This window comes from the organism of the source record quoted next, unplaced genomic scaffold (assembly GCF_019419815.1).
Source record: "Pyrus x bretschneideri cultivar Hongxiangsu unplaced genomic scaffold, Pyrus_bretschneideri_v1 Contig17, whole genome shotgun sequence".
In the NCBI taxonomy this organism is placed as follows: domain Eukaryota; kingdom Viridiplantae; phylum Streptophyta; class Magnoliopsida; order Rosales; family Rosaceae; genus Pyrus; species Pyrus x bretschneideri.
In genome coordinates this window covers 2971345-2993420 of record NW_025999468.1, presented here as the reverse complement: position 1 = coordinate 2993420, position 22076 = coordinate 2971345, and the positions used below count along the sequence as shown (strand labels likewise).

The 22076-nt window shown below is 36.1% G+C and overlaps 3 protein-coding genes across 3 annotated transcripts; 2 read left to right on the top strand and 1 right to left on the bottom strand.

Moving 5' to 3' along the window:
• The first annotated feature begins 10504 nt into the window (after positions 1-10504).
• LOC125476104 (protein DETOXIFICATION 27-like) lies at positions 10505-13833 on the top strand. Its single transcript, XM_048581828.1, has 7 exons — positions 10505-11167; positions 11293-11379; positions 12131-12187; positions 12321-12559; positions 12708-12826; positions 13406-13495; positions 13613-13833. The coding sequence occupies exons 1-7, from the start codon at positions 10632-10634 to the stop codon at positions 13685-13687; spliced, it is 1203 nt and encodes a 400-aa protein (XP_048437785.1). The 5' UTR covers positions 10505-10631; the 3' UTR covers positions 13688-13833.
• Positions 13834-14911: 1078 nt separating this feature from the next.
• LOC125476034 (protein DETOXIFICATION 27-like) lies at positions 14912-19298 on the top strand. Its single transcript, XM_048581742.1, has 8 exons — positions 14912-15465; positions 16380-16921; positions 17364-17450; positions 17578-17634; positions 17731-17969; positions 18369-18487; positions 18639-18728; positions 18877-19298. Exons 1-8 carry the CDS (start codon positions 15163-15165, stop codon positions 18955-18957), a joined length of 1518 nt encoding a protein of 505 aa, XP_048437699.1. The 5' UTR covers positions 14912-15162; the 3' UTR covers positions 18958-19298.
• Positions 19299-20310: 1012 nt separating this feature from the next.
• Positions 20311-21505, bottom strand: LOC103962475 (putative clathrin assembly protein At4g40080). The gene has a single exon (XM_009375177.3). It carries the CDS (start codon positions 21503-21505, stop codon positions 20456-20458), a length of 1050 nt encoding a protein of 349 aa, XP_009373452.2. The 3' UTR covers positions 20311-20455.
• Between the last annotated feature and the right edge of the window lie 571 nt (positions 21506-22076).

Sequence of the window (22076 nt, the reverse complement as noted above, 5' to 3'; positions counted from 1 at the left end):
GCCCAAAAAAACCGTCGTAAAAAGCACACTTTGTGGCCATAAAATATGGGTCATCGGTAACATGGCATGAAACAAATTTTTATTACCAACGCACATAATGTCTTTGGAAAAAGTCTCAAGTTTGGTCGGAAATGCAGTTTTGTTTGGCGGGAAGAATTGGCGCCAATTGTATTAATGACAAGCAAAGATCTTATCGGAAATAGAATGGTTATTTCTGAAGGTTTACTCATGTTAACGAAATTGATTTAGTATTTTCGAGGGAAAAAAAAGCTCTCGGTAATGTTTTTATATTTTTGAGGGAAAAAAAAAGTCATCTTGGTAATGCCTTTATATTTTCAAGGGTGCTTAGTTGTTGTAGGAAGTAATCATATTTTTCCGACAAAATTTTTTCTTTGTCAGAATAAATTTTTAAGGCATATGGTTTTGTTGGAATCAATTATTTACTAATGGTCACAAGTGTCATTGGAATATTCTTGAAATAAGTTTGATGCTTAATTTAAATTCTACAATAAATAGATCATATAACTTAGAATACATATGGAGAAGATTGGACCATAAATTTAAAATAAAACAGTTATGCAAAAAGGTGTATAACTTAACGTAGTATTCTATAATAAAGAAATAATTTGCATGCCTTTGTTAACTCATAACATTTGTCTTGGACATTGAACAAAGTATAACCACATCACTTCCATAACTAAATTGTGAGTTTTCGTTTATAACCATTGAAAAGTTTCGTCTCGTTACCTAATATATGAATGTTTGTTTTTTGCGTTTTTTTTTTGTACGTATGCGATCTTGGGCATATACAAATAAGTTTGATAGTTGGATTGTTGAAACTAGTTTTGTAGAATGTGTATCTCTTCAACACAATAGATTCAACAAATACTTGGAGTTTATTTTATACTTCCATTAAGTAGAACATAATAATTTGTGGTATCCACTAGTTCAAATATTCTAAATTGAAGATCGAATTCGTTCATCGTACTCTTATAGGGTTGAGGAGTATATTTGTAAAATATCAGAATCGGAGTTAAAATAACTGTTAAACTGTGAGTTTTCGTTTATAACCGTTGAAAGGTTTTGTCCTACAACCTAATATCTAAATGTCTGTTTTTTGCCATTTTTTACGTATGCGATTTTGAAGCATATAGAAGCAAGTTTGACGGTTGGATCATTGAAACTAGTCTTGTAGAATGTGTATCTCTTCAAAATGATAGATTCAACAAACACTTGGAGTTTATTTTATAATTCCATTAAGTAGAACATAATAATTTGTGGTATCCACTAGTGCAAATATTTTAAATTGAAGATTAAATTCATTCATCGTACTCTTATAGGGTTGAGGAGTGTATTTGTAAACAATCATCAAAATCGGAGTTAAAATAACCGTTAAATCGTGAGTTTTCGTTTATAACCATCGAAAGATTTTGTCCCATTACCTAATATCTGAATGTCCATTTTTTGCGATTTTTTACGTATGCAATCTTGGAGCATATACAAACAACTTTGACGGTTGGATCGTTGAAACTAGTTTTGTAGAATGTGTATTCCTTCAAAACGATAGATTCAACAATTTTATTTTATACTTCCATTAAGTAGAACATAATATTTTGTGGTATCCGAATGTTAGTTTTTTGAATTTTCGTTTGTATATTTTTTTGTACTTCTACATTAATTAAGAAACAATTAAAATCTTAACTACAATAATAGCCATAAGATTTAATCTTACATATGTGAGATATATGTAAGATTAAATCATTACCGTTGAATTTAATCTAGCAATTAAATCATAAAAGTGTTTTTGGCAGGCTGCCAAAATTTTGGTATAGCGCCCAAAAACTAAACTGTATTTCCAAAGAGAACGCCTTAGCGCTCTCTCCTCCTTTTCATTTCTCTCTCACAAACTTTCCCTCTTTCAGAAACAAAACCCTAGCATACATCCTTCATTTCTCAAAATCTCTCACAGCTTCTCTCTCTCCATCACTCGGTCGCAATTCGTGGCCTCTTTTCCAAGTCGCTTGCTGCCCACCGTCGAAAATTCAAGAACCCAAGAGATCCATTCCAACAAAACTCAAATCCATACCTAATCTTCATCTCTTGGACTCACAAGACCACCGTTTTTCAGCCAATGTTCTAAGGTTGAATGTTTTTCATATTTTTATCTTTTTGCTTTATAAATTTGGTTTTGAATTTGCAAATTCTTGCCTCTAACAGCCATCCACCTGCACATCTGCACTCCACAACCTATAATTTGTCGCAGTAATATTTTTCTTGTTCAAAAACCACCCCTATGCTTATTCTCTTTTATGAATGATGGTGGATGATGATTAGGTTGCAGGGTAGTTTGCATTTGCTAGCCTTTCTCACTTTATGGCTTAGAAATTGGTATCTCCCAATCCCAGCGGCCACGATATCTCTCGTCTCCAACCATGGTACCACCATCATCTCTTGTCAACTCTCAACTCTCCCACCACTTGCACTTGATGGTCTCGACTCTTGACCACCATATATGTTCTAAATAAGGTATGCAGTTAGGGATTTAAGATTGAAATAAATTGGGGTTTTCTAGCTTTAGTGATTTGAATTTGGATTTGGTCAATTCTGGAATCAAATGTTAACTATAATTTGTTTAATTTTAGGCAATTTGAGTGCAAAATTAGGCTTTGTTATTTCAGGTGCTGACAGTAAGACCATTTGTCAATTAGTAACCACTTAGTGCTTGTTTTCGATCTGTCATCGAATACAAAATCACAACTTTTGATTTTTAGTTTACAAGTCATCATAAGGAATAGATAATTCTAGAATCATAGTGCAAACTTTTAATGTTTAGTTTCAGACTTGGTTCTATTTCAGAACTCTAAGGAGTTTTAATTATGGTGTTGGGGATTTGTTAATTTTGCTCTCTCTCTCTCTCTTTCTCTGTCTGATTTGGCTGGGATTGCACAGTGACTTGGGTTTCTTTGTGTGCATGTCTCGAACCTCCAGGTCACATGGGGTACTTAGCAAGGTTCTACTTTTGCAAAGGAGATGGAGATGTTATAGACTTATAGTGATACTGCAATCCAAATAATTTGTTTTGAAAATCCAAATAATCTGAGCATGTTGTAGTAGTAGAATAACACTGGGGCTTAGACTAGTACTTAAATTGTTAACTTTGTTGGTTAGCCTAGTACTCTGTGAATCTGTTATAGTAGTAGTGTTGTACTTAGTTTAGTTTGTACTATTGGATAAAAATGATTCATGGCTACTAAAGAACGTCATATTAGACAAAACATCTTTTATGACAGGGCTTTTATTGCTTTGGGGCTCACGCCATGTATAACCATTTACGGCACTTTTTGTGCGCCGCAAAAGACCAATTCTCCACTTAACTAGTTCAAGGGCCATCATATGGTTAGTAAATTAAAGATGTTTCCCTCAATTTCATTAAATAACTTAAGCTTGAATAAATCTTGGTAAGCCATATATTTGGAAAATGTCCATTGTGATAAAAAAAAAAAAAATCAGTGGGATGATCCACTTTGCTTCTTACGTATGCGCATAAGCATGTCTTGTTCTGATTGAGATGTTAAGGGAAAAGCTCCAATGTAATAAAGAACAGTTTGTACAAAGGTCTCTCTGTCTCTCGCTCTCTCTATCTTTGTTTCTCTGTCTCTCTTTTCTACAGTAATGTAATAATTCCAATTTCACTGTGCTGATTTTCCTTGGTTTACAGATCCATGTAAACATTGTTTTGCATGTGCCATTTGGATGAAAGAATTATACCGTGTCACATAATGGTATTCAGTTATGGAAGCTCAAAGTACAACGCTAGTGAGTACATGGGCGTCGATTTAGATGCTCTTCTCGACATGTCTACTAATGAGATGGTCAAACTTTTCCATGCCAAAGCTCATAGAAGGTAATAAACAAATTTCTCGATTCAATTTCTTGGTTTGATTTTTGGTAGATTTATGAATTGGGTTTGAATTGGATTGCGTGAATGTTGGAATATGTAATGCAGTGTGTGGGTTATAGTATTAGAATGTTTAAAGTATGTATTGTGATAGCTTTGTGGCTGGTTTTGGATCTCAGCATGTGTGTGGTTCAGTTTAACTTCTTTGTGAACTTGTGATTTGGTATATACTTTAACTTCTCTGTGAACTTGTGATTATGGTTCAGTTTATATGATATAGTTGTCCTTATAATCCCGAAACTATGAAACATTTGAATTGTTAAACTGTGCATATAGTTTTGCTTTTCACTTCAACTACTCACTTGCATTATTTATGGTATAGATTGGTGGTTGCTATATATTCTCACACCTTGACAATTGACAATTATATTGTTTGGGTTTATGTTTATTTTCTGATTTTCATTGTTTGGGTTTCTTATCAATTTACAACTATATTGTGCTTGATATAAGTTTTTTTTTAATTTAATTTAATTTATTTATTTATTCTAATTTTTTGCAGAATAAAGATAATAATTGTGGATCAATGGTCGTAGCACTACATTCAAACTCCTTGACAGTTGGTTAAAGTGGACATGAAAAACTAGCGTTTAAGACATATCATAGGATTGTAACAAGTACTTGTAAATTTTTTACATTGATTTTTTTTTGTATATGTAGTTGAATATATGATTATTAATATAAAACAATTCTTTCAATAAAAATTGGCATTGAAAATATTATTAAATTAAAAAAAATTGTATTTGTATCCTTTTATTTTTGCCGACGAAGTAGGATCAACGGAAATGTATAATTCCAATGACTCTTGACCCTCACAAATATATTTTTGTGCGTATTTTCAACAATTCTTAATTGTCGGTTATCGTAATTGCGACGATTGTGTGCTTTTGTAAACAACATTTTATTGTTGGAAAATCATTTTTTGACATAATGTTTTGGTCGTAAGAAAATCATTTCAAAAAATAGATGTTGTTTGGAAAGTATATTTGACGGCCATACAAGTATTTGCGACCACACAGACATGTCAAAAATAAAATAATTTGTCATTTTGAAAAATCAATTATGACGAAAAGATAACTAGTAACGACAAGCCATAAAGCGTCGTAAATGAAGCAAAAAAAGTATTTCTAATGGATCAATTTGTGACCCCCAGTGAGGGCTTTTTCCCATCGTAAAAAGTATTTGCGACTGCAAAATGCCTTTTTAGATGCCATTTGACCCTCGCAAATGACCTTTTTTTTTTGTAGTGACAGCCGAACAGGAAGAAGGCACATTTGAAGAGCGGGAAGGGACATCTAAAGAAGTGTTGGAGACCAGTCGACTCGTCGATTCCTAAGGCCTCAAGGTAAAAAGGCGGCAAAGAAAAAAGGGAGTTCTTCCAAAAATGACTACACAAAATATATGGACGAACTTGCTCGCCATAGTGAAGGAGGCGTGCAAGAGACGAGGAATCAAGTCGAGAGGGTTCTAGCTACACAGATCCTAGCACCACATATCCTAGCTCCTCAGACTTTGTAGAATTTTTTTTTTTTTTTTTTGTACTACTTTATTTAATTTCTTATTTTTTGTAGTACTTTATGTAATTTCTTATTTATTTTTAGTACTTTATGTAATTTCTTATTTTTTTTTGTAGTACTTTATGTAATTTCTTATTTATTACACCAAATAAGATTACATACACTCACCAAATAAACTTAAAAAAAAAAAAAATAACCAAATAAGATTACATAAACTCACCAAATAAACTTAAAAAAAAACACCAAATAAAATTACAAAAACTCACCAAATAAACTTAAAAAAAAACACACTAAATAAACTAAGAACTTTATTTTTCCACCACAAGCTCATTTTAATTATCTTCACCTTGTTGCAATCCCATTTGGTGCTCAATCAAGTTACTTTGACGACTTAAGTGCCAGTATGGCTCTTGCATTGAAGTGTACCGCTCAACGATCAATTGATTGTAACGTCCATCCCGTTCCAATGGCTCGTGTTGCACGGGATCTTCAATGCGATCATGAGCATAATAGATACATGTTCTTGAGTTGTTCATCGTGTCCGGTTTGTATTCATCGACGGCATCATAATCATACTCATCTTCCATACTCATTTTGTGGAGAATAATACATGTCATCATGATAGATCGAAGAGCCTCAACATCAAACATTCTGGCAGCAACCCTGACAATCGCCCAACGAGCTTGCAGGATACCAAAACAATGCTCCACATCCTTCCTACACCCCCTTGACATTTTGCAAAGTGTTTTTCTTTTTCACTTTGTGGATGTGGTATTGTTTTGAAAAACGTTGTCCACCTTGGGTAAATGTCGTCTACTAGGTAGTATGCTCCTTCGTATTTATGGCCATTGACCGAATATGTGACTCTCGGTGCTTTTACTTGCAGCACTTTATGGAACACTGGAGATTAGGTAAGCACATTGAGGTCATTTTAAGCTCCTGGAACAGCAAAAAAATCATGCCAAATTCATGTATCAAATGAAGCCACAGCTTCCAAAATGATACTTTTGGCTCATTTTCTATCGCCATAAGCTCCTTGCCACGCACTTGGATAGTTTTTCCAAGTTTAGTGCCTGTAGTCAATGCTTCCAATCATGCCAGGGAAGCCTCGCATCTCACCCTTCTTTAGAAGCCTTCGCATGTCCCTTGGCATGGGTTTCTAGAGGTACTCATCGATGTAGAGGGCTTCGATTGTGGAGCAAAACTGCATCAGGGACTCTAGAACTATTGATTATCCCATACTCGTTTTCTCATCCACTTGATCTGCAGATACTTCATATGCAAGCATCCGTAAGGCAGCAATAATTTTTTACTCAGGAAGAAGACCTAGAACATGAAAAGCATCAATTTTTTTGCACAAAGTATGGATCATGGTTGCAAATAGCACTAATGATTTTGTCGAACAAACTTCATAGCATTCTAAAACGACGTCTAAAAATATGATCAAGGCATAAACTGTTGGGGGGGATAAAATAATATTCCAAGAGATCTTTACCTCGTATTTCCCGCTTTTTATCCAAGTTTGCAGCACGTCTGGGTTTGGATATCTGACCCATAGTTTCCATGACATGAAAGGAATGTGAGGCCCTCTGCCTTGTATGTTCAGCATCCTCATCCTCTTCCATTGGGAAAGCCTCATCTCTACCTTCCTTGAGATTAAACAATTCTTCCTGTTATGCCAACAATTTTTTTTGTTGCTCATACAATCTCCTTGACAAACACATTGTAAGAACTCAAGATTTAAAAACAATGAAGAATAATTATGAGCTAAAAAAAAGGATTCAGTTTGGTGTGTGAATGAAGATGGATGTAGGAATGTAGGGTTTATATGGACAAGAAATAGGAAGGATGAGGTTCTGGACAATGCCACATGGCACTACGTGATTGGTTAAAAATCTTTTCGAAATCTTGGCTAAATTATTGTAAACAGATAGTGACACGTGGTGTGTCAAGATTGGTTGAAAATCAAATTGGAAATCTATCCACAAAATAGTACGTTCGGATAATGACATGTGGCATGACAAGATTGGTTGAAAATCTGATCGAAATCTCGGCTAAATTATTGTAAACAAATACTGACACATGGCGCATCGGGATTGGTTGAAAATCTTATCGAAAATCTATCCACAAATTAGTATTGTAACATCCCACATCGCCCAGGGGAGTGATCATTATATGTATATTCTCATCCCTACCTAGTACGAGGCCTTTTGGGAGTTCACTGGCTTCAGGTTCCGTAGGAACTCCGAAGTTAAGCGAGAAGGGGGCTAGAGCAATCCCATGATGGGTGACCCACTGGGAAGTTGCTCGTGAGTTCCCAAAAACAAAACCGTGAGGGAATGGTAAGTCCAAAGCGGACAATATCGTGCTATGGTGGTGGAGCGGGCCCGGGAAGTGATCCACCCCTGGTCAGGATGTGACAAATTGGTATCAGAGCCTAACCCTGGCCGTGGTGTGCCGACGAGGACGTCGGGCCCCTAAGGGGGGTGGATTGTAACATCCCACATTGCCCAAGGGAGTGATCATTATTTGTATATTCCTATCCCTACCTAGCACGAGGCCTTTTGGGAGCTCACTGGCTTCGGGTTCCGTAGGAACTCCGAAGTTAAGCAAGAAGGGGGCTAGAGCAATCCCATGTTGGGTGACCCACTGGGAAGTTGCTCGTGAGTTCCCCAAAACAAAACCGTGAGGGAATGGTAAGCCCAAAGCGGATAATATCGTGTTACGGTGGTGGAGCAGGCCCGGGAAGTGATCCACCCCAGGTCGGGATGTGACATGTATTATATATGTATATATATAAATACATATATATATATGTATATATAATAGTACATGGAAAATAAATTGCCTACAAATGAAGGAATGTTATTTGATTCAATATTAATTTACCTACAAAATATAAGTTATTTGCTAATCATAAATTTACATATAGGTAAATTAATTAGTGTAATATTTTTTTTATTGACTTTATTAAGCATGTCTTATTACATATATTAGGCATGCTTTATTGTTATTACATATTAGGCAATGAATTTATAACATTATTTTTTTTTATTTTTGCAAAATCATTAATTCTCCTTTACAATCCGCATGTAATTAATTGTATACATCAAATATTAAAATAGGGGTAGTTTAGGCATCAAAAAACTTTTCAATGTGTAAAGTCAAATATAATTAATGAATTTATTGATGTGGAATCTATATCAAGTTTTATGCAGAGACAATTGAGTTTTAGAAGCTAAAGACATATTTTCAGTTTTGTTTTTTGAACTTTGTGGCTTACTTTTAACCATTAAAAAAAAATAAGTGAGATGCTGCGTTGTAATTGATTATATATGTACTGCAATTCGTTTTGTCCGTTATTAGTATATTGGTCCTTTACATACTCCGCACCCCTTTAGTTTGCGGTTCGTAATAGTTTCTTCTCCCTTTTTTTTTTTTTTTTTGAGCAAACGATAGTGTCTACACTAAGAGAAAGACGAGCTTAACTTTAAAATGGGCCAACAATAATATGGTTCAATTTAGCATTTGGCAAGAATCGAATCCAAAACCTCTCACCTACAAATAAAGAAGAACATCATTATACCGTAGTACTGAATGACCTCTACTTTATAAAAGTTGTATTAAACGATCCTCTAAGTTACAAGCGTTACATTATTGATCCCTCAGTTTGTGTAACCTTTATGACAATTTTATTTGTCGAGGTAAAACTGTCAACAAATTTTTTACTAACGTACGTGGTCGCTTGCAACTAAGGAAGAAAGGATATAAATTTTTTTTCCTTACTCGTCCATTCATTCGACTTTAAGAATCCGAAACATAATTAACTTATTGCACCGTTTAACTCATTAATTAGATGTTCATTCAACAGTAATTCTCTTAATCTCTTTTTTGGTTACGATCTCCTTTACTTTTGAATAGAGTCTCTATAAATGGATGAAAAAAGAACCGATTTTATAGTTCTTTACTGAATTAATCCTCTCTAATCTGAAATTTGTGCTTGATAAGGGAAAAAAGGCACTGAGGCATATATTACAAAAGTAATTTATCAAATATCAACCATGTCATCCATCTATATTATAACAGGTGTGGGCATCAACATAAAACATTTCTCCGAACTCACAATCCTCAATGTGGACATCCACACTTAGTCAAGAATTGAAGCTGTCTTCATTTAACCGTAGTTTTAATCAGAGACCAACCTACCCTGTCATCTAGTCCATTAGTTAACAAGAAACTGTTTTGATGAAGGGAAGTGTCGAGGAAAAAGTAATGGACCGCCAAAAATATTCCCTATTGGAGATAGAATCATCAAGTACTTCTGAGATGAAGAAAATAGTGACCGACTTTTTATCAAGAGTGTGGATAGAGTCCAAGAAACTATGGCACATTGTAGGTCCTGATATCATTAACCGCTTGGCTGGCTACTCCATGACTGTCATCACCCAAGCCTTTGCTGGCCACCTTGGCGATGTTGAACTTGCTTCCATTTCCATCGCAAACAATATCATTGTTGGCTTTGGTTATGGTCTCTTGGTATACATATCAAACACTTACTCTCTTATATATTTTGTTGGTTATTTCACAGATAGACATTGTAAATATATACAGTTGGCTTTTTTTACTCTTGACATTTATATGTATATATGTATAAAATATATTATGATATGGGTTAATTACATTCTTCTATTTGTTTTAGTCTGATTTCAATAATGTTTCTTGGAACCTTAATCATAATACTTGGTAATTTGCCGAAATTGATAACAAAAGGGAAAATATTTGGCTTCTTATAAGAAGTTTTTCCTCCATATGACACATAAGCAAAAGAAAACAACAAAAGTTATTGCATGTGTAATGAGTCAGTATTGTGTAGGTATGTGATTTCCACACTCCCCTTCTCTTCCCGTGCACTTCTCCCGGTTTGTTTCCCCCCTTCTATCCCTTGAATACAATAAATCACAGGAGAAGGGACTAAAAATAAGGAGATTAGTGCAGAACGAGAAAATAAGAGTGTAAAATCACTATCCTTTTGTTGACGTGTCATCTTGTGAATTGCATAAATTAAGGATTAGCTCCTCACTCGTAAGGATCTAACTCATGAACAAAATCGTAATTGTAAACTATATATATTTTTTGTTTTGGCAATCAATTAGTTGGGGATGGCAAGCGCTCTAGCCACTCTATGTGGGCAGACTTTTGGTGCCAAAAAGTACCACATGCTGGGCATATACATGCAAAGGTCATGGATTGTGCTGTTTTCGTGCTGCATTCTTCTGTTGCCTGTGTACCTATACGCGTCTCCGATTCTGAAACTAGTCGGACAGTCTGATGAGGTGGCGGAGCAGTCTGGGGCGGTGGCTTTGTGGCTCATACCCTTGCACTTCAGCTATGCATTTCAGTTCCCATTGCAGAGGTTCTTGCAGTGCCAGCTCAAGAACTTTGTGACCTTGTGGATTTCGTTGGCGGTTTTGGTGCTTCATTCAGTTGTAACTTGGGTTTTGGTGAGTGTGTTGGATTTTGGGATTGTGGGTGCTGCCATTGCTCTGGATATCTCATGCTGGGCTTGCGTTTTGGGGTTGTTTTGGTATGTTGTGTCTGGTGGTTGTCCATTGAGTTGGGTTGGTTTCTCAATACAAGCATTTTCTGGGATTTGGGAATTTGCCAAATATTCTGCTGCTTCTGGGGTCCTGCTGTGGTACTAAATTTCTTCCTTAATTTGCTCTTTTTATTTTTATTTTTCTTGCACATATACATTTGTACCATACTTAACAGTCAGACACGTTTTAGCCAACTATTGTTTGTTCTTATTTTTGTTTGAAGCTTGGAATTCTGGAGCTATAAAATCCTAATACTGATGACTGGGTTCTTAGAGGAAGCAACTCTTGCTGTGGATGCCTTGTCAATATGGTAAGTGTATTAAGGTTCCACATCATTAGTTAGATGATTAGTTAAATGATTGTACAAGTCAACAATATAGTAAGTTTGTTAGTATTTGGTTAGAGTAGTTAGGTTTTCTCTTATAAAAACAGAATTGTGTAATATTTCTTTTTTAATTAACACAAATCTCATATTTCTCTCTCCAAACTCTCTGTGTTCATCTTTCTTCTGATTTTCTCTTCAATTCGCTAATTTTTCAAATATAGTTAACAAGAAGATGCGTGTGTGAGACATTATGAGACTTGTTCAAAAGTGAAACCTAACTACAGGGACTTCAATACATCAAAACCTTATAAGGACTTAGACCTTAAAACTCAAGATTACAAGGATCTATCTGAAAAGTACAAAGTTGTCCATTTGATAACCATTTTACTTTTGTGCTTCAGATATGAAAGGAAGTATATAGAGGAAATTAGAGATGAAGAAGGACGATGAGATATGCATGAGAAGAAAAAAGGAAAAATGAATGAAAGCAAAATCTTGAAATTAAAACTTTAGTTTTTGATTTTTAATTTTAGGTTTTCATTATGTCTTTCCTTGTATATCTTCCCATATTTCCCAGTCCTTCATCCACTTTTCTTCATCCTCATTTCTTCCATATATTTTTCCTTTGTCGCTAACACAAAATGTAAAACTCAAAAATTAAAAATTAAATTGTTAACAAAGCAGACTTAAATTGGTCGTTTGCCATTCTGATTATTGGTTTGATTACATCTTGCAGCACGACTGTAAATGTATGGGACCTCATGATTCATTTGGCTTTCTTGGTTGGCACGGCGTACGTACCATATTTATCATCTCTTTCAGTCATGTAATTCTTGGTTGTGACATTATTTACTTACGCACTGTAATGCATTTCTAGCATGTAATTCTTCAAGAGTCTTCTGAAATTCTTGTTATGAAACTCACAGAGTTAGGGTGGCAAATGAGCTGGGATCCGGAAATGGGAAGGCAGCTAAATTTGCACAACAGGTTTCAATGGCACAATCTGCTTCAATCGGTCTGTGCTTATGTGTACTTGTTATCATGTTCCATCACAAGTTCGCCCACGTATTCACATCGAGTCCTGATGTCATCGAAGCAGTTGATCAAATGTCGTATCTCTTGGCCGTAACAGTTCTACTTAACAGTGTTCAATCCGTCTTGGCAGGTTAACTTTGATCCTTCATCAAGTTTTTAACAGTAAATTGGTGGTAGAATAATTAACCTTAATACTGGTATCACATGGTCTATTCTATACTCTCTATATACAGTAGTGCTTCTGTTTTTCTTTCAAATCCATCTTTGTATATTCACAGGAGTGGTGGTGGGGTCAGGATGGCAAGCATGGGTGGCATATATAAGTCTTCTCTCCTACTACATTTTTGGGCTCCCACTTGCATTTGTAATGGGATCGGCTCTCCACTTCGGCGTTTCGGTATGTTTCATTCTCGAAGTTACACAGAATGTTCTCTCCTCGAATGATTTCTTTTACATCCTCAAGCAGTGGAAAATATTCGAATTCGAAATTTTTTTGCAACATTGAAAAGAAGTCATTAGACAAAGTGATCTGATTTTTCCTATAGAATGTGCATTGTTACCGGATCAGGTTCCTCTCCTGATCTTTGTATGGGGATCCTCATGACCAAGAAGTGTGGGCCGTTGGATGAAAATCCAACGGCTATAATTATTATAACTTTAAAGGGACCTCCCTGTTTGTAGCCGTTGGATTTTCATTCAACGGCCCACACTTCTTGGTCATGAGGATCCCCATACATAGATCAGGAAAGGATCTTGATCCATTGTTACCGTCATCATTCATCATTTTAATGTACGGAAAAATGTAAAAAATGTGTTACTACTATTTAGACAGTCAAAATTACACATTTGGTTTTCTTAGTCTCTGGCTAGGATATGCCTTCTGAATAGCCTCGGTTTGAATTCCAATTCATGTGTTACTACTTACAATAAAATCTCAAAGGATCAACTAATTGATTAAATTTTAAATGGAAAACAGGGTATATGGGGTGGGATGATCTTCGGTGGAACTGCTGTGCAAACAGCGATATTGGCCATCGTGACATTAAGACATGATTGGGAAATGGAGGTATGGTTTAATAAACATAAGAATTTCGGGTTATTTATCCTTCTTCTTTAAGTATACAAGTCAAAGTTACACTGTTGTAATCCAAGTCCAACAATGGTTTTGATCAATTATATGCAGGCTCAGAAGGCTATGCAGCGTGTGAACAACTGGTCGACTTCTAACCGAGACAATAAATTAGAGGAACATAAATAAAATGGAATAAATCCACTTTGTGTTATATTTGGATAATCGGATTTAAATTTCTGTAAAATTCGTACGTGGTCAAGCAATGATGTTTTTTACCTGCTAAGATCTTAAACAATGATGGCCTCGAACTGCTAGATCTTAAACAATGGTGGTTTTTACCTGCTAGGTCTTGTTTTTATAGGCTTTTCTCTACGTACACTACAATCATCAGTATTTAAAAATTCAAGGATGACTTTTTCTTCTCCGGCTGAGAACGATGCATTGGTACCTAATAGAATTGAAAATTCAAGTTTTTTTTCTTTTCATATTATAGATAGGTACTCTTAGAAAATATGACCAGATTGCCCACTGTGTGACGAAATGTTCAAATAGAAAAAAGTTAAACAATTAGAGAAAAAAATTAGAAATATTGACAAACTTGAAAATTGAGACTTGCATAAATGCAATGTTATCAAGACAGAATTTCTTCCTTACTCTTGTGCTTGTAGTTCGGTAGGAGACCGTCTCCTAAGTTTCAACAATCTATAATTCGAAAACAAGCCCAATATATTTCGTACTCTCAAGATATGATTCGGAATTGAACAACAAATAATGAGAGAAACAAAATGAAGAAACTTTATTTCTCAAGAATAAGATTTGACTCGCTAATTCTCTATATTACACAACTAGAATTCATAGGTTTATATAAAATCCAAATGCTGCTTGTTAAACAGATGTAACTTTACATCTATAAGCAGTGGTCATTTGGCTAAGGGCATATCCATCAGTTCTTTATTTTTAAGAAAAATTAATGAAAAATGGCTTGAAAACTTTGAGTTTTAACGAAAATGACAAAATAAAGGGTAACGTGAATAGTACCATAGTTGACTTTTTAATGTAAAAATATAATTTTTCATTAAAATGAACAGTACCGGAAGTTTTTCGTTAAAATTTTTTTATTTTTTTCGGCTGGCAAAGATTCATATACAAACATTAGTTCCACTTCAAAAAGAATGACACCAACTTAATTTAGATATAAATTATTTGATGTAAAAGGATATAAAAACATTTTTCTTCACATTTTAAAATTATTAAAATATAAGAATTATTATTAGATATAATTCCTACATAGCCTTCCTTTGCATTAAAGAACCAACTTACTGTTTCCTCTTTCTCTCTAACGGAGGCAATATTCTCAACATTTATCTTTAAAATCATGTCAAAGGAGATTAAATATTACATGATGCCCAATGTTTGTTGTACTTCATCACTTGCCTTGATTTGTTTTTTCTGTTTATGGGTTTCTGGACGTCAGACACGACGTTCCATAAAAATAATTGTGGGGTGGGAACCTGGCTGGATTGCTAATATCTACCTTTTTAAACAACGTTTCTGCAACGACTTCTAATCGTCAGCTAGCTATTATCTGTTATTCAAGTCACGACTCTTTTAGTTTTACTTTTCCAACTAACCAACCCACTGGGCCGGAAATTATTTGTACGATGGGAATCGTTGACAGAGAAGAAGAAGTTCATCTTCACCAATCTCTATTAGCAGAATCATCAAGCAAAAACACTACTACTACTACCACCGATGATGATCAACAAAATACACACCTTTGGTCAAGAGTTTGGATAGAATCCAAGAAACTATGGCGCGTGGTCGGTCCCGCCATCATCGGCCGTTTGTCTGCCTTCTCCATGATCGTCATAACACAAGCCTTTGCCGGACACCTTGGTGTGGTTGAACTCGCTTCCATTTCCATTGCCAACAATGTCATTGTCGGCTTCACTTTTGGTCTCCTGGTAATGATCAAAATACGATAAATTTTAGTCTGTTTGTATAATAATTTTTTCTGTGTGACGTGCTATTCCGACTTTCAAATTGTACACAATTCCAAACTAGAAATGTAAATGGCCAGAGGTCTGGTGTCCCTATTTCCGTGTCCCTCTCTGTCTCCTTTGTCGTTAATCGACACGTTTCCAATCACTCAACTCTAACGGTACATTGTTAACCTGTAACCTAGCAGCTATCCCATCCCATGACCCCGCCCACCCTGACCACCGCACCCTGCCGGCTGCAACCTTTTCTCTCTCTCCTCCCCGCCCCCATCTATTTTGTGTCTACAGTATACAATTTTTTCCTCTAACAATCCTTTTTTTTTCTTTCTTTCAATTTTTCGATTTTCGAAGTTATGGGTTAATGGGTCTATGATCAATTTGAACTTTTTGGTTTCCATTTGTTGTTTTTGAGTTTGATTTCAGTAAGAGTGCTGTTTATCTAAAATGTGATTTTGGTGAAGGGGGATTGATTTTAACGATTAATGTGGACTTGCATTTTATTCGTTGCAGAACTTTCAATCCACACCAGATCTTGAACCGGGGTGGGGTGGGGTGGGGAGGGGAGGGGAGGGCAGGCTGTCGCAGACTCGCCGAACCGCCTGTGGGGTGGGCAGGGGTGGGGGACTTGGGTTTCACGGTGTGGCTGCTAGGTTTGCTTTGGTTTTTCCAATTCTTCAATATAATAAATTTTTAATTTATTCAAAGTTAACATTGTTATAGAGCAAGGGAAATGCTAAAGATACCAAATTTTTAAACAAAATTTTGTAAATCAAATGATGTGGTACCCGTAGCCAATTGAAATAGCTTTGGGCTCTATTATATGTTTACGTCTTGACATAATTGTATTTTTGTTTTGTTTTTTTGTCACAATCAACCAGTTAGGCATGGCAAGCGCACTAGAGACACTATGTGGGCAGGCTTTTGGGGCCAAGAGGCACCATATGTTGGGGATATACCTCCAAAGGTCATGGATTGTGTTGTTCCTATGTTGCATTCTGCTCTTGCCTATATACATTTTCGCCTCTCCGATTCTGAAACTATTAGGACAGTCCGATGACGTTGCAGAGATGTCGGGAGTGGTGTCTTTGTGGCTTTTACCCATGCACTTCAGCTATGCGTTTCTTTTCCCATTGCAGAGGTTCTTGCAGAGCCAGCTGAAGAACTTTGTGACTTTGTGGGTTGCCTTGGTGGTTTTGGTGTTTCATGCCTTGATAAGTTGGCTTTTTGTGTATGTTTTAGACTTTGGGGTTGTGGGTGCTGCTATTGCTTTGGATATCTCTTGGTGGGTTTCCTTTTTCGTGCTACTAGGATATGTGACATGTGGTTGGTGTCCACTCAGTTGGACTGGTTTCTCTATGGAGGCCTTTTCTGGCCTTTGGGAATTTGTCAAACTATCTACTGCTTCTGGGGTCATGCTTTGGTATAGATCTCTCCTTTCTTCTTCATGTTTTTTTTTTCTATCATAAAAATTTGAAGTGTTGGTAAATCTTTTTCTTTTAAATGTTAACCATGTCCCTGCTTTACTAATTTTTTCCATACAACATTAAGTGAGAAGTTTTAATTATCGAAAAATATTTATGTCAACTTAAGCAACATACCGGACTGCTCAGCAGATGCACAGTATGTCGGCAGTTAATAGAATTTTAAAGTTTCTTGTGAGAGAGTTATTTTACTTCTAAAAAGGATCAAGTCAATATTTTCTTGTAAGCATTTTATTACAGTGATCATTTTTCCCTAATTGTTGGTGTTGTTATGGTTCGATGATTAGAAATGTAATAAGGGTTTGATTGGACAGTTTAATATCGCGTGTTTTAAAATTAATCATCCTTGATCTCAAGTGTTGTTGTTAATCACTTATGCAGCTTGGAATTTTGGTACTACAGAATCTTGATATTGATGACTGGACACTTACAGAACGCGACTCTTTCTGTGGATGCCTTATCAATTTGGTACTAGACCTTTATCAACATTGCTTAGCATATATTCGAATTTGGGTTGCAATTGGTAATTTAGTGAAAAGATAAAAATGCAAATGACCATATCAACAGTGAGTTTTGACCTTTTTTCTTATTGCAGCATGACTATGAATGCTTGGGAGCTCATGATTCATTTAGCCTTCTTCGCTGGAACTGGGTAAATGATTTTTTTATCTTATCTGTTACTACTTTTGTGAGTCTGCATTATGATTGAAGTAAAAAATTTAAAAAGAATTTGTCATGGCTCTCACAGAGTAAGAGTATCGAATGAGCTGGGTGCTGGAAATGGTCAGGCAGCAAAATTTGCAGCAAAAGTATCTGTGGCAGAATCCAGCTTGATTGCCCTATTCTTCTGCATACTTATTATTGCATTCCGTGATAGTTTTGGATACATATTCACAACAAGCAGTGAAGTCATCCAACGAGTTAATCAAATGTCTTACATCCTGGGTATCACAATTCTACTTAACGGTGTTCAACCCGTCTTGTCAGGTTAAATTTTTCCCCTTCATAAATTGTTAGCTACATGTCTTAGATATTCAATTCCTGTGGAGTGATTACGATGGTCGTGTTTTGTCTTTGGGTAACATAAGTGGGAATCAAATCATTGAACTATCCTAATTCTAACTTTGCACATCATCATTTGAGTTATCTCAAGAGCTTAAACAACACTTCCAGATTTAATATTAGTGTCGCGAAGGTAGAAGTAATCGTTTTGTTATTGTTAGTTGTGCATGCCTGCGCTAATTCTGGTCATAGATGCATGTAGGTGTCCAACAACTGCCTTCGTACGATAGCACTTCTTTAAAATTAACAATGGTACTTTTTTTATGCCTAAAACGTTAGTGTTTTGTTCCTTTGTAAAGAAGATGGTCGTTACTTGTATCACAGGAGTAGCTGTTGGCTCAGGATGGCAGGCATGGGTGGCATACATAAATCTTTTCTGCTACTACATTATTGGGCTCCCTCTAGGATTTGTAATGGGATGGGTCGCTGACTTGGGTGTTACGGTACATTTTGCTCTTTCATCTATCTCAATGGACAACCTAGTTATTGTGTGTTTTGACTCCATAATTATATGTACTTCTAACAAACTCTTCAAGCATCAGTTTACTACATTATCTCATTATATATGGTTGTTAAAATTTCATATAAAAATAGGGCATATGGGGTGGGATGATCCTTGGCGGAACTGCTGTCCAAACAGTGATTTTGGGCATCGTGACATCGCGACGTGATTGGGAAAAAGAGGTATAAGATTCGATCATAAAAAAGCCACTTATTTCTTTAATTTCACCAAAAATAAAAGCTACGTGTACACTTGTTTCTTTTCAGCAAAAAAAAAAAAAAAAAATGTCCAAGCTGAAACGAGCATAATATTGGTTGACAAATTTTGCAGGCTCAGAAGGCCAGCCAGCGTGTAAATAAGTGGTCAACTCCTAATCCAGATGATCAGACAGAGGAGCAACAATATACATGAAATGCTACCTGCAGTTTATTAGGCTACTCTAGTTTCTTGAATATACATGAAAAAAAAAAAAAGGAAACAGAATGATTTGAGCATAAATATTTCGAGCTACTTTAAACCAACTTTCTTTGATGTAGCATTTTGGTTTTTAGGCCATCCCTGTGAATTCAAAAGCTTAACCACAGAGTAGTTCTTAAACGTTTTCCCAACAAATAGGTAAAGAGAACTCGTTGTAAATATATGGATACCTGCATGTGGGTGAAATAGTAGTATGGAGAAATAATAGTGTGGTGAAATAACGACCTTTGTGTTTCTATACAACCTTTTAATTGGAGTGAAGCCGTATATATTTAGCTTTGTGTCAGTTATAATTTGGTATTGAACTCGCGTCTAAGATAATTGAATATAATCGAAGTCAAGTGAGACTTTTTCTTTGAAGCATGTTTAATGCTCTATAGGGTGTTTTTTTTTTTTTCAAGTGTTGTATATGCTCTATTTTGTGAAACCCCTAAAGGGATGTTGTGATTCACCCATTCTCAAGTTGAAGCATACAAAACTCAACTCTCATAATCTGTCTATTTCACAACACTCCTTCAATACTCTCTCTTAATTCAATACTCTCTCTTAATGGCGTTTCTTATCAATTATTTCCATCCACTTCTTTTAGGAGAACAATTATGAAAGGCCTACTATAGTTGACTGGGCAGGATGAAGTGATGAAGATTAATTACTCTAATTTTTTCTTTTCTTTGTTTTGGGTACATATACAGCATACAGTGCCTTGAAAACGCAACAATATAACCAAAGTCAGCATTTTATTGTTCCGAACATAGTTAGCAACACACAGAAAGAAATTAAGATAAGAACACAATCAACATCAGAATTATCTTATTGTCATTTCGTCAAACACGTCATGGAAAACCCCATCAAAAGCCAGGCCATGAGAAAAATCAAACTTCATTTTTTGGGTTAATAATGCAAACCTGGCTAGAATTTCATTCTCTCTTTTGTCCATTTCTCTCCAAAGAAAAACAGACCCCATTCAATTTTTTGTCTAACAACAATAATGCCACACCGTTGCTGTTGTTGTCCCAAAAATAAAAAAATTCTTTCAACCATTCTTTTTGGCATGTCAAAATACATTCACACTGTTACAGCCGCATTGTTGGAAGAATTGTGACACCAAATATTGGGTTGTCAAAGTACCCATTTTAGGTGTTCACACCAAAGAACATTGTTTGAAGATCAAAAGTCACTTTTTTCGTTTTTGTTGATTACGAAAAGATAACTCTTTTGTTAATTTAATCTAGAAACATATATACGGAGTAGCTAGTGCTCGTATTCTCCTACAAGGGCAATGCGTGATGATGAGTCATCGGTTCACATTTATATTCCATAATGTATTATTAACAGTTGGTAATCGCTTATGTATAAATGCTAATATAATTCACACATACAATTAGATGCATACCACTGTACAAAAACCCGACAAGACACGATAATCTGCTGTTCAAACGGCTATTGGTGTCGGTCCCAAGCCTACCCACGCACCACCAGATGGTAACAGCAACAACTGTCCTGGTTCAAGAAATGGGTTCCAACATTGAGTCGACTCGGCTGACTCGTTCCTACCCATAAAAACCACCACTCTCTTCTCCTCTCGCTTCTCCTGCATCTCCACAAGCCTAGCCTTCGTCTCCTTCACCAACTCCCACAACCCATCATTCCTCTTCCTGTTCACAAACAATAGCATCAACTTCCCCTTGCAACTCTCCAGCCTCTCCAATGCGTCAATCAACCGAGTCAACTCATCCGAACTCAAACCCTCGACTGAGTCGATTCTATCTCCAACTTCCTTGACTCGGACAACAATTTCACGCTGAATCGACCTGTAATCTTCGCCCGCTGCTCTCACCACTTCGTATACCAAATTGTTCTTCTGAAGTTCTAATGAATCGGGTGCGTCGCAAATTCGTACCACAAATTCCACAAGCACTTCAATCTCCATTGCCAAATCCGAGTCCAAAAGAGCAAGTGCCTTCTCTTCCTTGTCTCTTTTATTACCATCGGTTTTTGTCGAATTGAGATAATACCCAATTGCTCTAGACACCATGAGATTCTGCTCGATCACACCGGCGTACCATCTGACCCAAGATGAATATTCCAGCATGCACAAATCGGAATTGTCACAAAACATGGAGAGATTCAAAAAATTGTATCCCCCAAAACAAGGGTAATAAGCAAGCTGGTCTTTGAGAATAAAAGACCCTCTTGATATAATGTTATGAATTGTGAGGAGGCATTTTAGGGCAACAAAGGCGCTCCGAGTGACGTGGAGTCGGTCCATGAGGGCCTCGATGCATGCGCATGCAGTGAGGCGGGAGGAAAGCCCTAGGGCGAGCACGGAGGCGATTCGTGTCTCTGAAGGCGGCCTTGACGGGTCATGGGTGGTGGCGCGGAGGACAGCGAGGTGTACGGAGACTCGGCCGTTGATGCATAGAGTCGCTTTGAGGATTGAGGCTTTGTCTTTCAGGATGCCGATGAATTTGATTCGGGCCATTGCGAATGAAGAAAGAATGAGAAGGGTTGAGTAACATTGAGGTGGGAGGGCAGAGAAAGATACAAAATGACAGTTGGACGCGGTTTTACTATTTCATGGTGTCCGTGTGTGTGCAAACTATGCATGGATCTTACTGTGTGAGGAGAGAGCTTTTGACGCTTTATAATGTGTTCATACGCTTATGTGCAAGTTGGAGCGCGAACATCGCTTTACTAATAAAACTATATGGAAAACATCCTCTTAATTTTTTTGAGTAAATATAGAAGAATTACAGATAATATCTGTATTTTCCAAAGAAGTTAAAACTATTTACAGAACAGTTTACATAAAGAAAATAAAAAAGTCTAGAAGTATATATGTTCTAAATGATTTTGCCTATTTGTTGTATGTGTAGAGTGTCGACTACCATTCCGAATCGGTTTTGTATCACTTCTCTTACTCACCACATACATATAAGTCACATGAGAAGAAAGATTTATGGAGAAGTGATATAAAACAATGATTTTGCGTATTTTTGTGTTACATGTGAATTTAACATGATATTTTTTATGTATGAAATGATTTATCTTAT